General features: G+C 44.5%; 2 protein-coding genes across 9 annotated transcripts in view; one reads left to right on the top strand and one right to left on the bottom strand.

The window, feature by feature from the left end:
* LOC144823886 (uncharacterized) overlaps window positions 1–18,474 on the bottom strand; it is a 1,846,314-nt gene that overhangs the window by 1,321,616 nt on the left and 506,224 nt on the right. The window lies entirely within an intron of this gene.
* Window positions 1–18,474, top strand: part of LOC144823884 (mucin-5B-like) — a 946,734-nt gene that overhangs the window by 517,921 nt on the left and 410,339 nt on the right. Inside the window, exon 12 of the mRNA XM_078682773.1 lies at window positions 2,215–2,352. Within this exon, the coding sequence (XP_078538899.1) occupies window positions 2,215–2,352 (138 nt within the window). The remainder of the gene's footprint in view (window positions 1–2,214; window positions 2,353–18,474) is intronic.

Below are 18,474 nucleotides of genomic sequence, written 5' to 3'. Positions count from 1 at the left end.
TTTGCAATTGGATACCAGCGTGCCGGCCTTTCTTTTTCGGGATACGAAAAGCGTGCAGCAATATTGAAGCGTCTCACCAAACGCTGGCGTCTCTGGCACCCGGGAAGCAGTGGAGCGACGGCGGTGATTGGAAACCGTGCCTCAAAAAAAAAAAAAAAAAAAAAAAAAAAAAAAAATATATATATATATATATATTATTATTTTTTTCATAACTATGCAGTAAAACCTGTGGCAACAGGATGGTCTAGGATTCCAATTCCAATCAGTGACCCTTGATAACTGTACTTTTCGTGATATTGTTTCTCTAAGCTACCTGCATAAAAATATACATATAATATAAAAAGACAGTAATAGGTTTCATGTGTAATATTGTCCTGTATTGCCTTGTCTGGGTTCTGGTGACATTTAGAAACAACTTAGTTATCGGTCTCTTGGTTTATGATGTTGAAAGATCACGTCCATGGGAATACTGGACCAAGATGCTTATTATTCTCTGTAAACAATATACATTAATCCAAACTACACCTAAACACAACCCATGCCTGAACTCCTAAACGTCTTACTACTCCTTAGCACTACCCATGCCGGAACCCAAAAAAACTCCTTACTATCTATCCCTTAACAGTGTTGACCCCTGGACACTAAAAACACCCCATTACCCTTTAACATTACCCTTCACTGAACAATAAGCACTCCTTAATTCACCTTTGTACTGAACTATAAAAACATCTTAGTATTCCTCCTCCATACCCTTCCCTCAAAACCAAAACTCCATTACCATAAACTCCTACATAATGTGTTGGAAATATAACGTGTTGTAACTTACCAGGATACAGTTTACCACATGGTATATGCATTCTGAAAGGTGTTTCAAGTGTGATGATGGATACATTGGAAAGATGTATTATTGTGGTTTCACAGGATGGATATAGGCAGGATCATTTAAGTTTCCACTGTATTCTTATATCCTTCACTGGATATTGTTGAAAGCAGGGTTTTTGCAATGCATTCGATATATGTGGGATAAATATATTTGAACTTTTCTGCTACATCATTGATTGGATATTGTTAAAGAGAAATGTATTTCCCTTTTATTGTTGCGATTCTGAACCAGTAATGGGCATTGATTTTTTATGAATGTACATTGTATGCTTTTTACTTTAAAACCGATTAAACTATAATGCATGAAGCTCTGTTTTCCAGTTATGTTAGCTGATAGTGTAAATCTACTTTCCATGTCTGCATGCCTGCCTTCTGCCAAGCTCTACACCAAGAACCATTGTCATAGGCTTTACCTGGATTCCTAGCTGGATATCCTTAGTTTATTGAGCCATTCAGGCTCTGGGGGCATTTGGGTCAAGATGTGTACCACTTACAACTTCATATGAAATAACATTCTGATTGGCAATGACACCAGTGATGTGGTATGTGATTTTACAAGTTATATCATTGTTGATATAATTTTTGCTGTCCTCTGTCACATCATGTCTGGCACCATAAGCAGTACACTGTTTGTTTGTACCTATGTATATGAGTCTGTCATATGGAGAGGCAATCAACTTGTTTGTGACAATCAATATCACGACTAAGCCCATGTGGTAGCCCACTAGCAGATACTAATGAATATCAATAAATCTTCTAGTCACTGTTCATGTGTAATGGTCACTGCATTGCAATATCCCTCCTGGAAACACCAAATACATCAATTTCTACTCAAGTGCTTCCCTTGTCTGTTTTATGTCAAATGGCACTCCTCTATGGAAAACGACTTATTGGTAGGTACTCATCTATATGTCTATCTATTGTTATCTCTGCATATGATTCTTTTTATCATTTTGCTTGCTTCAAACTTCACAAAGCTAGCAAAATTAAGAAGAGCTATACGCAATACCATGAATCACTTGAAAGAGTAACTTTGTGCACACCTAAAGATGAGCAAGGCACTCAGTATACTCATAACATTCTAAAAAATGTTGAATAAGGAAATATGCTGCATAATATTTGACTTGAAATGAAGCAACATAAAATACAAAACCTATGCCCTGTTTCTGTTGAGCCAAAAAAGTTCAATAGAAACAGTGTCAAATTCACTACTCATGAAACATTTTCCTCCTATTACCCAAATATTCTTGCGCCTCCCTTTGTTGGGAGGAAACTCGATGTCACAGGTGTGTTTTCTTTCCTAAAATCTTTGTTTTGATTTTGTTTATTAAGCTGAAATCATCATCTTTAAGACTTCTACTGACTACATCACCGTTCAGTCCACATTGCAAATTCAAATGGACATACAGCTGAAACCAGCGATGCAGCTTTTTCTTTCTGTGGATTCCAGCTACCAAGAACAGTTATCTGGTATGGTCACTTACTTTTTTCCATGAGTGCAAATTGAAAAGGGAAAGTAAACTGTAGCACAAAAATTGGTTTTAATCTATGACTAGTAGTGTTAGGATTACTAAATAGTAAACTTTATTACTTCACTTTAAAACATGGTTTTCCTCTTCACAGTCCCTACCATTTGAGGTGAGCCCTTACATCTATTTATGTGCCTACCATTAAAGCCAGCTTTTCATTAATATACTTTTTTCCACTTTAGACCTTTAACTATTTCCCAGTTTGGCTGGCTATTTAAACCACATGTCCCTTCCAATATATCCTGCTCACCTGAAGCATAGGATGTTTCTTACAATCTGTGGGAGATTGGAGGAATGTGATGAATAATTACTAATACTGATCAATAAAACATGTATATATCTTGCTCCAAGATTGTTTTTGGGTATCCTCTTGTTCAGAGCTACTCCATCATGTACTTAATCTCTTGGCTAAAGATATCTTCCATAGTGCAAATACTATGTGGTTGTAGCGTTTCCCCATACGGGGTGCTGTATTGAAAAGATTTGGTGTGGACCATGTTCACATGCAGGATGCTATTACTTGCAGTTGATTTCCTTGGAATTTTTCTGCATAGTTCCCCATCTTTTAGGTAAAGTGTGACATCAAGGTAATCAATCTTTCTGCTCCTTGTAGTGTTGGTCAGTTTGATGTCACATTGATTGTCTTTTAATTAATGAATAAAGCATTCCTAAGTTGCTTCATCACATCCCAGAAGAGAAAAAGTTAATCTATGAATCTTGTACAGTGAACATCATGCTTTAGTTTGGGTAAGTTTTATTGTGTGAGTTATTATATGTATCTTGAATCCATTGGAGGATATGGTTAGATCATTTATGCACTATGGTATAACATGGAGATGCTATTGAGTGATCCCGAGGATACAGGGGGAGGAGAAGGGCATTATAGTCAGCACTGATGACGGAAAGGAATACTGAATGCTGTAGGATGTGGATATAAAACCAATTAAATATGTTTTTAAAAAAAAATCATGCTTTAGTTTGTCCTGACTGGCATTCGACTAGGCAATACCCTTCTCACAAACTGCAATTGATGGCCCTATAGCAGTTCCCTACTCATGTAAATACACTGCACCATTGAAAGTAAAGATGTTGTGTGCCAAGCTGTTATGTATTCCAGTATTTCCAGCGTCATACGAGTTCCAGGATCATCCGAGTATGCTGTAGATCAGTGGTTCCCAAACTTTTTACTCCTGAGGTCCTCTACTCAATCATTACTGGAAGCCGGGGACCCCCAAGCAATTTGTACAATTTACATTTCTTTTTAAAAACGCCTTTTGAAGCAGAGGAAATTTCAAGAGGGAGACAGCCTGAATTGGGTCTATTGGCATGGACATGTATGCATACAGCAGTGTATTATTTAGTGGTACAAGTCTCCTGCTCTCAGCCATAGCAGCACCTCTACATTCTCATTCCAGAGCCTTGGAGTGGTGACCCTTCCTTACAGCAACAGGTTGAATGATCGTGAATTATTAGAATTTTTACCTATTCACAGTTTAAGAAGGTCTAAAATATTATACAATTATGAAGCATTATATAATAAAGACATGCCCCAAGGAGCAACGAATATTGTGAAAATGCTAACAAGATAGTGCACAAAGTGATGAGTCCAGTGTACAGAGTAAATTCAAGGTCTGTATTAGGAATTCATAATGGAAGTGCAAGAGATGGTAGGAAGGTATCTGCACAGGAGGCGTATTGTTTCATCGAGATCATGGAACAATGCTATGCCAATTACCATAAACCCATGTTAAACATAATCTTTAGTCACAGACAGCAAAACAACATTTTACCACCAAAGGGTGAGCAGAGCAGTTAAGTCATATTTCAGAGAGGCCTCGCGTGGCACCTGACATGACCCTCTCCTGTTAGGATGCCCACTGCCCCGTCCCTTGCCAACAACAAACTGCAAAGGCTACACAGAATAAGAGCTTGATATGTCTGAATATGAAAGCTTGACAGCGCACATAATTCACCCAAAGGCTTGTGGAAAGTGAGAAATCAGACAGCAGCACGAAAATCCTGATCCTGGCTGCATCTATTTTTACCTGCCTGCCAAGTAATGGTAACCTATACACATGTGCCTTTCAACCCTTTATTGCTTTTATTGTATTGCCTGTATTTTCATTGTTGTGTCTGTGACTGCTATTGTCTGTCTTCCCCTGCTGCCTGTACGTGGTCCGTGCCCCTTTTTCTTCCCTCTGTTCCCCTCACTGTCCCCGTGCTCTCTCTGCCCGGTCTTTCCTTCTGTACCCCTCGCTGCCCAATGTCTCTGCCCAGTTTTCCCTTTTGTTCCCCTCGCTGCCCCCATGCCTCTCTGCCCGTTCTGCCTTCTGTTCTGAGCTGCCACTATATTTCTGTATTCTGTATTTTGCCTCTATGCCACTTGTCTTTTGTGCCCGTCTGCCCTCTGTGTCACTCGTTTTCCCTCGTTTTTGTGCCCCTTTTGCCTTCTGTTCCACTTGTTTTTCCCTCATTTTTTGTGCCTTTCTGCCCTCTGTTCCACTCGTTTTATGTGCCTTTCTGTCCTCTGTTCCACTCATTTTTTGTGCCCGTCTGCCCTCTGTGCCACTTGTTTTTCACTCATTTTTGTGCCCCTTTTGCCTTCTGTTCCACTCGTTTTTCTCTCGTTTTGTGTGCCTTTCTGCCCTCTGTTCCACTAGTTTTTTGTGCCTTTCGGCCCTTTGTTCCACTCGTTTTTCCCTCATTTTTTGTGCCCATCTGCCCTTTATTCCACTCGTCTGTGTGCCTTTCTGCCCTCTGTCCCACTCGTTTTTTATGCCTTTCTGCCCTCTGTTCCACTCGTTTTTCTCTCGTTTTTGTGCCCTTCTGCCCTCTGTTCCACTCATTTTCTGTGCCTTTCTGCCCTCTGTGCCACTCGTTTTTCCCTCGTTTTTTTGCCCTTCTGCCCTCTGCTCCACTCGTTTTCTGTGCCTTTCTGCCCTCTGTTTTACTCGTTTTTGTGCCTTTCTGCCCTCTGTGCCACTCGTTTTTCCCTCGTTTTTTGTGCCTTCTGCCCTCTGTTCCACTTGTTTTTCCCCAAAAAAATAAAATAAAAATTGAGATGTCATGAGTGATGTCACTGACCATGTCATGAGTGGGATAATATGTGACGTCATCAGCAGTGCATTGCGGGCGGGCGAGATATAGTTCGCTGAACTAACTATAACGGGGGAATTTCAATGGTTTTGTATGAGTGAAATGTCCAGCTAACTAGAACATGTGTGAAACCTATGTTTTTTTCTGTGAATTTGTAAGGTTTTCTAGATGCTAATTCCTAACTATAACATGTGTGAAACCTATGGTTTTTTCAATGAATTTGCAAGGTATTTTAAATGCTAATTCATAACTATAACATGCCTAAAACCTATGTTTTTTTCAGCGTATATATATATATATATATATATATATATATATATATCCAAAAATAGCAGGATGCCCAAAGTGAAGAGGCCACAGGAAGTTGAATTTTGCTCACGAAATTTAATGGCAGCTTGCAAGCAGGCAAAAGGACAGCAAATCACATCAGTGAAAGATAGTCGCCAGACGCGTTTCAGGAAGTTCATTTTCCCTTCTTCAGTGGCTTGTGAAACAAAAGGGGGCAGGAAGCACCGTTCTTATGCACACCTCAATTGCAAACACCTGCCATGGTGGGCGTGGCCATATGCACAGCCTTCTGGGTGTTGTAGTGCGCAAAAATTGTTCCCCAGTGGGCGTGCTGTTCCAGTCCCCAAAATTAACACCAAATGATTCCCAAGTGGGTGGATGCACTCGCCGTCAATTGTCTGCCCCGCTTTGTAGCTGACATTCTGGAGCGATCGGGCACCACCCTGCAAGGTGCCAGATCTCCTTCCTCCCTGTTCGTCTTACACCTCATAGTGCAAGCTCGGGATCCGCACACCGGCGATGGGCCTCTTCTCGACCGGGACCGGCCGATTTAAATCCAAAAATAGCAGGATGCCCAAAGTGAAGAGGCCACAGGAAGTTGAATTTTGCTCACGAAATTTAATGGCAGCTTGCAAGCAGGCAAAAGGACAGCAAATCACATCAGTGAAAGATAGTCGCCAGACGCGTTTCAGGAAGTTCAATTGACGGCGAGTGCATCCACCCACTTGGGAATCATTTGGTGTTAATTTTGGGGACTGGAACAGCACGCCCACTGGGGAACAATTTTTGCGCACTACAACACCCAGAAGGCTGTGCATATGGCCACGCCCACCATGGCAGGTGTTTGCAATTGAGGTGTGCATAAGAACGGTGCTTCCTGCCCCCTTTTGTTTCACAAGCCACTGAAGAAGGGAAAATGAACTTCCTGAAACGCGTCTGGCGACTATCTTTCACTGATGTGATTTGCTGTCCTTTTGCCTGCTTGCAAGCTGCCATTAAATTTCGTGAGCAAAATTCAACTTCCTGTGGCCTCTTCACTTTGGGCATCCTGCTATTTTTGGATATATATATATATATATATATATATATATATATATATATATATATATATGTTGCCACAAAGTGCCCTGGAGCATTCGGGAGGTCACATGGCTTGGAATCCACCATCCGATCTGTATGTCATTCTCTCCAGCGTTGTGCCTCAATTACCTGTTGTGCCTGACGCGTTTCGATGCCTTCCGCATCTCATCAGAGGCTGCTTTTCTTTACCAGTGGAACAGGCCCTCTTTTATTTCTATTCTAGCATGCAGGTGATTTCTTTTGCCCTAAGTGGGTTTGCGCTGTTATGCAAAATATATAATGGATGCTGGGAACTGGAGTCGCTTGATTGAAAACTCGAGTTGAAAGGGAGCCTTCAACATCACCCCCAAGTGGGTTCCCACTGTAAAGTCATTGAAAGCATTTGATTTTCCTATATAGGATGATGCAAACTTCGTGTGCCTTTCGTTGCAGCCCATGAGGAAGGGGGTGGTTCCCCCGAAACGCGTCGGGCACATTAGTCAAGAGTGAGGCAACGAGTCACGCCTATTAGCCCGGAGGGAAGATACCTGTAGTGTGCCTCTCGCAATCTTAGTACCTTAGATAATACAACCAAACATATTATCAGAAACAAGGTTGTCAGCATTGTTACTATTCCATAAAATACAAAGGGAAAAAGCATCCTATAATGCCAAAGGTAAACAAATTTAAAATATACCTACATTTCACCCTCCCTACCTAGCAGGTTAGTTTATAACTACAGATGGTCTCTTAGGATTACATGGGCAGACCCATACCTCTGGTACTCAGCAGTAGTGGATCACATTGAGTTCTGCACAAACTGTCAGGATACGAATGTTCTCCAGCAGTGTGTAATTATGCCTTCACAATGCATTATTAAACGCACCAGTATCAGAGGTGGCCACAGCTGCATATGTGTTATGGCTCGAACGTGCGAGGATCATTCTGAATAACAGACACAGTATTCAAGATAACCTTGATGTTCCATGCTCTCACTATACACACTAAACTAGCGAGGCAGTCTACAAATGTAGCATACCAAATTATTCTCATGTAAAGCAAAATACTCAGCCTTCTCTAAACAATATCACAAGTGCGTATTGTGTGCAAAGCAGAGCAGGAAAGGAAAAATGGTGTTTAAGCTTCTAATAAACCCATGATAACTTAACACGGTGTGAGTGCAAGGCTCAGCCCACAACACCCTCCCTCGATCGAAGCACGTGATATAAACGTAGGCAAATTAGGAACGCAGAGTCCAAGCCTGAAAAGCAGAGTCAAGTTCAAATTTGCAAAAAAAATTATTCGCTGTTTGATAGAAAATAGTAGCTAAATAATAAAGAATAGGTAGAAAAATCAAAGAGTCTTATTCCAACAGCGTATAAGCACAGTATGTAGCAACAGCCTCCAACAGGAAGTCATTGTTTTCATCTGAAAACATTTCAGCCATCCAATTCAATAGTGAGAATGAACATACATGTTCCTCAACGACCAGAGCCTCTATCACCATCGGAGGAAAACTCGGGTCATCTTCAATGTAACTGCGTGCCAAGAACTCAAGCGCCGCTGCAAAAACATTCCAACGTCCCAATATTCCATGTATGCTGCTAAGGCCATAATCCCGCCGCCAGAACAGAGCAAGTCATGAACCACTAAGGGACTCATCAGCTGGTCATAATCCGCGTTGGGAGACACCGTACAGCAGAGACACAAATCCAGGGCCCAGTCGAAATCGCAGCTCAGGCAATGGAAGACAGGTTGAACGCATGTGAAAAAGGAGAATCGAAACGATAATCCATGAGCTGCACTCAATGTAGCCAGAGGCAGCGCTCCGTAATAACTAAGCATTCGGTTGCGGACCAGCAACAGCCGGGACATATTGTCGTCTGCTGCAGGATGTGCATCCATATTTAAGTAAACCAAATAATAAAAGCACACCGGCAACTAGTGCGAGTATTAAGCGGAATCCACCAAAGATGCTGGAAAAAATCGAATGAAAAAATCCCGAAAAGACACTAAATATAGTTTGAAAAGAAGTCACAAGGCCACTGCTTCTAACTTTAAAAAAGTAAGGTAACCCCGTAGTCATGGACGCATTAAAGATACTCTAAATTAACACCCCAAAATTCAGGAGCTCGTCTGTATTTTATAAAGCATGCACTTCTGTGCGGGTGTTTCCTACATGAAGGACAAATGTTACTCTAGTAGATGTAAGAGCGACCTCTTTTTGAGACAATAGCACTCTTATACGACTCATTTGGTTGACTCTGCTTTCAAGGTACGAATCGACTGCCAGATGGAAACATCCAGCTTCCCATGCAGAGGGGTAAACACAAGTTTTTTATAGCAAACCACACGCTCAGTTACCGTAATCATGTAAGCGATGCCTGCTAACATCGCACAACAATCTGCATTATTTCAAAGTAAATAACTCCTGTTTCCAGTAAACTGAACGTTGGTATGATAGCAGGTGTCGGAGTGCCTTTCAAAACTCAGTCCAAATTAGGCACATCTTCATTACAAGAGCCATGCAATTGTATGTGTCTACAAATTAAGGAGTGATTTGGTGCTATTGTGCAATCCTCGCCATTCAGATAGACTTCTTTTCCCTCCCTCAGGCACCTATATGTAAATGGTAATAACCAAACTTCATGGAGATAAGCGCTGGCTAAAGATCCATATCTGCCTATAGCATAGTATTTCATGCAAACGTCAAACTTAAACAGGCTAAAAAGTATCGTTATGATACCGTGGATAAGCCACACAGCTGAATCGGATCTCCAATGAGTGACCACTTCTAACCATTCTCATAGCGCACTCTGTGCTCTGATTTGACAGTGAGAGAGTGATCGCACCATAGTTTGTACTGTTAATCATTCTCAGCATACGCTATGAATATTCTTTCACGTTACGCGTCGCATCAAAGCTTCCGTGTGACGTCATGTACGGCGCCCCGTACTCAAAAGATGCAAATGTTTTTAATTGTTTAAAAACATATATTTATGTATTTAAGGACCATACTAACAGAAGACATTATCTAGGATAATTATGAAATCATTTTTTTTAAAGTTTCAATAATCCTATATTACTTTTAAAAGTAATTACACAAATTGCGGTGGAACGTCATGCGTACTCACATCGTAAGAGCATGGTAAGCACAGCATAAGCGTACGCAAAGCCATGTGACTTTAAAAGAAGACATTTGATTGGTTCATAACACTTCCTATTACAACTGTTGAAACTTCCATCTCATTATAATCACTCTACTTTGACTTTCTAAGAAGAAGCATCTCTTCTGAGAACCTTGTCAAAAAGAACAAAGTTTACCATAATAACAGCAATGGACTCATCTTCCAGTCATTCTTCAGAGGAATAATTAATTCCTGAAGAATCTCCAAAGAACAGGAAAGAAGCTCTAATTTAGAAGTTTTTTACTTTTCCAGAAGGGCAAAAAAAGTTAATGCTCCAAAAGTAACCTGTAAAATTTGCCAAACAACTCTTTCAAGGGGTGATACATCTAAAAAATACTCCTTTGGCACAGCAAATATGGAGCGACACATGAAGAACTTACACCCCAACAACTTTGCTCGAGCTGCAACACGGCATTTTCAGCAAGCAGTCCACACCCACAAATTGATTCTGATTTTGCTAAAATTTAAATTCTATGCATTTATTGCAATAAACTTTTGTGCTATGGGGAACAGTCTATTGACCTGATAAAACGCAGGAAGCAGGAGCATCGCTGTCCTCAACATTATTATTATTTTTTTCATTCTTTTGTTCCTGTTGGACGCTTTCAAACCCCCTATTATAAAAAAAATTACCCCCGAAATTTGGCCCCCCGGGAGCTAATTAAGAATAAAACGGGCTTCTAGTTTGCGTATGAGTACCATACGTGTACCCCACGATGTTTTTAATAAAAAAAAATCCAAAGATCTAAAGATCCATGTGGGACCCCCTGAGCAGGCCTAGAGGGTCAATATGTTTCTACCCTGCCCCCTTACCTTATTTTTCAACTTTGTTTTACTGTATTCTTCTGACTCAGTGCTACCGAGGCACAAGATGGCTGCAGTGCTTCGTCTCTAGATATCGCTATGATTTTACTTTTGATTTTCTCAGGAACTACTGAACAGAATTACACCATTTATAAAAAGCACAATCTGCAAACCGAAACCTACCCCTCTGCCAAATTTGGTGTAATTCCGTTCAGTCGTCCGGGCTGTAGCCCTGGCTAAAGGTCCCTATGGAAAATTGCATGGGGAAAACACGTTTTGGGCCCCCCATTTTCTCAGCCCCCACTTCAAGAATCACCACCAAACTTTCAGGGAAGGAGCGGAGCGGAGCAGGCCATTTTCTTGGAGAAATTCGAGAAGATTCGTCCACCAGCGCCAAAGTTATTCCAAATAGAATGTTGTGGATTTCCTATGGAATGTAGGTCCTAACTATAAGTATCTACTGGCGACCACCAGTAGGCAATATATATATATATATATATATATATTTATATATATATATATATATATATATATATATATATATATATATATATATATATATATATATATATATATATATATATATATATATATATTAGCCAGAGGCGTGCAAGAGGCCCCGCTCTTCCAAGTGGCAGGAGAAATACTGGCACCAGCTGTCATAGCTTTCTTTTTCCCCAAGGGATTGGAATATCTCCTGCCCACCTCAAGTGCAAGCAAAAGCCAGGGATGCTGCCAGGTGCAGCTCGTAACTATACGAGGAACCGATTTCACTGCAACATCGACAGCTGCCCAGGGGGCGTGAGCGTCAAGGGGACCCAAGGAAGACTGTGGACATCATTACTAACCGGGACACTCCATGTGGATATGCCGCGCCTTTGCCCTGAACAGTGGAAATCCATTTGGGTTTTGTTTTTCTTTGCCTTCCCCACGGAATACTCAACAGAGAGCGGTGCTTTCTCGGAACTGCAGTGAAATTCTGACTACTTGGGGTGTACAAGCATGTGACCTGGGGATGCAATATCCCTTCCAATGGGATCAACGCAGGAAACTTAAAGGTGTGGATGGAGTTCTATCGCAGCAGCAGTAGCATCTGAGGAAGGCTATTTCAGCCGAAATGCAATATGCTTGCACTGTCTAAATAAACGGCTTCCAAGGTTTCCCCGAGTGGCCTCTTACCTTTCTCATCGGAGGGGTGTTTGTTGGATATGTATATATATATATATATATATATATATATATATATATATATATATATATATATATATATATATATATATATATATATATATATATATGTTCCTGGTAAATTGCCTTTACCAGGAACAGTTCCATTTTGTGGCTTATATTTAACCGGTTGCAGCATCTCTCAAAGCCAATTCCGCTACCACCCAGTTTTTGTTTCCTTCTATTTTGTCCTCCCAAAAACACTCATCAGAACGAAGTGCACGGGGAATCCCCTAAGCAAACCCTGGCTGTATCCACGTTCATCTCCCAAGTCGAGACAGGCCTCTCAACGTGGCCCTTCCATCATTCCTTCGTTGACAATCCATTTATTACAGCCGGCGGGCGCTTCTAAATTGGATGCAATCCACGAACAAAGAACTGACAAACAAAGCGCCTCAGCCTAGCGGGTCTGGCCCATCATTGGTGTGAAAGACAGCTTCACAAATTCCACAAAACACAAGCTACACTTCCTTCACTCGAGACAGGCCCCTCCAAATGTGCTGTTACCTTTCTTCATTGGAGACAATTCAAGTATAATGCTTTTCGCCTCCCTCGAGGCTTAATCATATGCAACATTTCTATGGATGGGTTCGTTACCATTTTTAAAAAGTAGCTCCAAACATTGAAGATGGACCAATGTCCACCAGTTCGATTTAAAGTGGCAGTAGGTGGTCAAACATAAATGTAATTTGCTTTTCTGTTCTGCAGTGTTGGTAAGTACCCTTTGAATTCATCACGAAAATTCCTTGAAAATAATGTATTTTCATCATAACTGTGTCCCATCACTGCGCTATTTCCCAAATGTCTTTAACTGTAGTGCTCGGACCACAGTACCTGGAATACACCATTAATACACCATTATATAGGGTCCGAGGCCTGAAAATGACCCGGGTATGGGGGTCGCACCTGCCCCTCTACCCATTAAAAAAAAAATAGAGGAAGTGGCCATGCCCTGGGAAATTGAGGGCAGACCTCAGGGGATGGGGTCCCCAGGGCCAACATTGACCCAGGGAAGGGACCCACGCTGTCCCTTCCTGAATTCTTTTTTTATTTGAAAAAAGCTGGGCCCGGGCACAATGCTGGTGGGGTGATGAGGTCCCCTTGCCTCTTTACGGGCTCAGAAGTAAAGTAAACTTCATCCTCCAAGCAGCAGTGCACCAGGCGGGGCGGTTGCAGAGTGGTGGAGAAAGGGGGAGAAGCCTGTGGCCACCTCTCATAAATCCAGCTGGAGGTTACAGGAGGGCTAGTTGAACCTCAAGGACCTCCTGGAGCAAAGGGCACCTCATCCTCCAACCAAGAGCGTGCCAGGAGGTGCGTTCGCAAAGTTGTGAACACAGGGGGCATGGTCTGCTATCAGATCTGGGCAATCCTGATGTGCGGAACTCACTGGAGGTGATAGGTGGGGTAGTTGGCTCCCAAGGACGTCCTTGGAGCCATGAACCCCTCCTGTTACCTCCAGTATGTCCCACTCAGTGGGATTGCTAGGAGGTCTTCAGAGGCCACGCCCCCTTTCTCCATCACTCTGCAAACGAGCCTCCTAGCAGACTACGGGATGGGGGATGAAGTCCACTTCACTCCTGAGGGACTTCAGGGGCCAAGAAGCCCTCTTGGTACCTCCTGTAAATCCTATGCAGCGGAATTCCCGAGTGCTGGTTGGAGTCCCAGCACCCTTTTTCTACCACACAGCAAATGTGACTACTAGTTAAAGAAGCATCTTTTTGCACCTCTGACTTAGAGGTAGTTTAAATCCCTCTGTCCTATTATGCTCTAGGGTCTTACAGGGGAGGTTATGCAAATCACAGGGGTACCTCAAAGCATAGTGTACCCTGGGCTGTGTAGGTGGTTTCACTGTATTCTAAGCATCTTTTAGCATTGCACTGGCTCTAGGCCTGGTTAGTCATTGTCAGTTACCACCAGTGCCCATCAGCAAAAAGTTGGGGGCACAGGATGACTTTGCAACAAGGCCTCTTTCTGCACCTCTGTTGGTTCTCTCTACACATCTCTTGCTTCTTTCTGTACCTTTCTTTGTCTTCCTGGATTTCTGTTGCCTCTTTCTGAATTTCTCTTGCTTTTATTGTGCCTTTCTGTCTCTTTCTGCATATTTCCTACCTATGTAGGTATAGTTAGAAATGAGCATTTAAAAACCTTTGGAATTCACTGACAAAAACATAGGTTTCACGGTCGTTATAGTTAGAAATTAGCATTTAAAAAACCTTTGAAATTCACTGCAAAAACCATAGGTTTCAGGGTCATTATAGTTAGAAATTATCATTTAAAAAACCTTTGAAAGTCACTGAAAAAACATCGGTTTCAGGGATATTATAGTTAAAAATTAGCATTTAAAAAACCTTCCTAACTATAACGTCCCTGAAACCTATGTTTTTTTCAGTGAATATATATATAGTTTCCATAGGAAGGGTGCTTTTTTATTTGCCAATAACTTTGGCGTAATTTAATGAATCCTCACTTCAGCTGCTGTTTTGAAAGTTTTGGGGTGATCCGTCAAGCGTGGGCTGAAAAAAAGGGGGGGGTCCAAAAACAAAATGCCTTTACCTCTGTTAATTACCATAGGAACTTTAGACAAGTGTACAGCCTGAACTGCTGAACGGAATTACACCAAATTTGGCAGAAAAATAGCTGCTTCTTGTTCATTGGTGTAAATCTGTTCAGTAGTTCTCGAAATATTATGGAAAAAATGTGTATATCTAGGGGACGCAGAGCATGCGCTACTCGTCCCGATCTCGTGCTGAGATCTCATTGGTTGCCAACACTTCAACCAGGAAGTGTTGGCAGCCATCTTGTGACTCAGTTGAACACTTGGTCACAGAATTTTTTTTTTTTTTAAAGTAAAGGGAGCAGAGCAGAAACACCCTGATCCCCGAGACCTGTTGGGGGGTCCCACAGGACCCTAAAGCATTTTGTTTAAAATGTTATGCTGGAATTGCGCTTGATCCACGAAACCCACTAATTTTGTATTTAAAAAGTGCTTCATTTCTAAGGAGGGAGGGGCGCACAGAGCCCCTCCTGGGTCTCATTGATGCCTCGGGCACCACCATCTCCCGGAACTTGGCTAATAATTTTGCCACCCCAGGGAAAGGTACCAATAATCCAAGTGTGTCCAGGTGTTGTGAGGTGCAGAGTAGTGTGTAAACCCCTCAGGCTCTTTACAGTGGTATCTCCATGCGACCACTAGCCCAAACTGTTCTATAGTGTCCAACAGCGCAAATCTTGCCCTGGGCTTTGTGGCGGTTGTGCGTACTGTACTATCTCACTCCAGATCGAGTAGTAAATTAACATCCCCATGTATATGTGGTCTGCCCCCATGCGTTGTCAAAGTGTCAAAAAAGTCGGGGTCATCAACATTTGGCGCATAAATATTGACAAACAACACCGCGTGCTTTAGCATACAACCCTTAACCAATAAATAGCGCCCCTCTGCATCTCGACAGACCTCCTCCTCCCGGAACGGCACCTGTTTATGTATCAACACTGCAACACCCCTGGCATCAATCAATCAATCAATCAATCATGGCATTTGTATAGCGCACTACTCACCCGGAAGGGTCTCAAGGCGCTGGGGGATGGGGGACCGTCACTGCTTGAAGAGCCAGGTCTTGAGTTGCTTCCTGAAGGAGAGATGGTCCTGGGTTTGCCGGAGGTGGATGGGGAGGGAGTTCCATGTCTTGGCTGCCAGGTAGGAGAAGGATCTTCCACCGGCGGTGGCTCGGCGGATGCGAGGGCGTGGTTGGTCGACCATAGCTGGCGGGTGGGCGTGTAGAAGGTCAGGCGGTCGTTGAGGTACTTGGGGCCCAGGTCGTGGAGGGCCTTGTGTGCGTGGGTGAGGAGTCTGAACGTGATCCTCTTGCTGATGGGGAGCCAGTGCAGGTCTCTCAGGTGGCCGGAGATGTGGCTGTGTCGGGGGATGTCCAGGATGAGTCGGGCGGAGGTGTTCTGGATGCGTTTGAGTCTTTTTTGCAGTTTGGCTGTGGTGCCGGTGTAGAGGGTGTTCCCGTAGTCCAGCCGGCTGGTGACGAGTGCCTGGGTGACCGTCTTCCTGGTTTCAGTGGGGATCCATGGGAAGATCTTTCGGAGCATGCGCAGGGTGTTGAAGCATGATGATGAGACGGCGTTGACTTGTCTGGTCATCGAGAGGGAGGAGTCCAGAATGAAGCCCAGGTTACGTGCGTGGTCCGTTGGTTTGGGTGCGCTGCCCTGGGCAGGGGGCCACCAGGAGTCATCCCAGGCGGAGGGCGATGATCCCAGGATGAGGACTTCCGTCTTATCTGAGTTCAGTTTCAGGCGGCTGGTCTTCATCCACTCGGCGACGTCTTTCATCCCTTCGTGTAGGCTGGTTCTGGCGGAGGCTGGGTCGTTGGTGAGGGAGAGGATGAACTGGGTGTCGTCGGCGTAGGAGATGATGTTGAGGTTGTGTTGGCGTGCGATGGCTGCGAGGGGGCTCATGTATACATTGAAGAGGGTGGGGCTGAGGGAGAATCCTTGTGGTATGCCGCAGATGACTTCGGTGGCCTCTCATCTGAATGAGGGAGGCGGAATCCCTGGGTTCTTTCGGCGAGGAACGAGATGATCCACTCCAGAGCCTTCTCTTGGATACCGGTGTTGCCGAGGCGCTGCACTAGGGTGCGGTGGCAGACTGTGTCGAATGCCGCGGAGAGGTCCAGGAGGATGAGGGTCGCTGTTTCTCCGCTGTCGAGCAGGGATCTGATGTCGTCAGTGGCTGCGATGAGGGCGATCTCGGTGATGTGGTTGGCTCGGAAGCCGGTCAGCGAGTGGTCAAGGGATCCGTTCGTCTCAAGGAAGGCGGCAAGCTGTCTGTTGACGGTCTTCTCGATGACTTTGGCAGGAAAGGGGAAGAGCGAAATGGGGCGGTAGTTCTTGAGGTCAGTGGGGTCCGCTGTCGGTTTCTTCAGAAGGGCGCTGAGCTCGGCGTGCTTCCAGCTTTCCGGGAAGGTGGTGGTTTTGAAGGAGGCGTTGATGATGTCTCTGAGTTGGGGTGTGATGATGGAGTCGGCCCTGTTGAAGACGTGGTGGGGGCAGGGGTCGGTTGGCGATCCGGAGTGGATGCTGTTCATCGTGCGGGTGGTGTCTTCGGTGCTGACCGGGGTCCAGGCGCTGAGGGTGGTCATGGGGGGCAATGGTATGGTGGTGGGGTACATGGTTGGAGCGCCGAAGCTGTTGTGTATTTCGGCGATCTTGCGGTGGAAGAATGAGGCGAGTGAGTCGCAGAGGTCTTGCGAGGGAGTGATGTTGTTGTTTCCGGCGCTGGGGTTGGAGAGCTCTTTGACGATGCTGAAGAGTTCCTTGCTGTTGTGGGCGTTGTTGTCGAGTCGTTCTTTGAATGCTGTCTTCTTGGTGGTGTGGATCAGCTGGTGGTGTTTGCGGGTGGCGTGCTTGAGGGCGGTCCAGTTGTCTATGGTCTGGTCGTTGCGCCAGGCTTTCTCGTGGGTGCGGGAGTTCTTCTTGGAGTTATTGAGTTCATCGGTGAACCAGGGGGCTTTCTTGCTGCGGTGTCTGCTGGGGGGGTCTTCAGTGGTGCGAGATCGTTTGCGCAGTTGGTGATCCATTGCGTGAGGTTGATGGCTGCTTCGCTGGGGTCCGTGGTACTGGCGGGCGGGTTCTGGCTGAGGGAGGTGGTGAGCTGGTCGGCGGTGATCTTGTTCCAGTTCCTGTGAGGGATCTGTTGTGGGCGGTGGTGGGTCGCGGTTCTTTTGAAGCTGAAATGGACGCAGCTATGGTCAGTCCAGTGAAGTCCGGTGGAGTGACTGAAGGAGATATGCTTGCTGGAAGAGAAGACTGGGTTGAGCGTGTGTCCGGCGTAGTGGGTGGGGGTGTTCACCAGTTGTTTGAGGCCGAGGTTTGCGAGGTTGTCCAGCAGGGTGGTGGTGTTGCTGTCCTTGATGTTCTCCAGGTGGAAGTTGAGGTCCCCTAGGAGGATGTAGTCAGCGGAGGAGAGGGCATGCGGGCTGATGAAGTCTGTGATGTTTTCGCTGAATCGTGTGCGAGGTCCCGGCGATCTGTAGATGAGGGTGCCTCTGAGTGTGGTCCTGGGGTCGGTGTGTATCTGGAAGTGGAGATGTTCGGCGGCGGTGAAGGTGTCGTCGGAGCTGGTCGTGATGCGGATGGTTTTCTTGTGTACGATGGTGATGCCTCCTCCAGTCTGGTTGACGTGGTCCTTCCGGGTGATCTTGTATCCCTCCGGGATGGCGACGGCGATGTCGGGAGCAGAGGAGGCGTTCATCCAGGTTTCCGTGAGGAAGGCGACGTCTGGTGATGTTGTGTCGAGCAGGTTCCAGAGTTCGACGGCGTGTCTGTGGACGGAGCGGGTGTTGAGCAGGATGCATTTGAGGTAGTTGCTGTTGGTGTTCGGCTTGGCGGGTGAGGTG

This window comes from Lissotriton helveticus, chromosome 3_1 (assembly GCF_964261635.1).
Source record: "Lissotriton helveticus chromosome 3_1, aLisHel1.1, whole genome shotgun sequence".
Taxonomy (NCBI): domain Eukaryota; kingdom Metazoa; phylum Chordata; class Amphibia; order Caudata; family Salamandridae; genus Lissotriton; species Lissotriton helveticus.
Note: the sequence above shows the minus strand (reverse complement) of the source record. Positions and strands in the feature narration are given on the sequence as shown.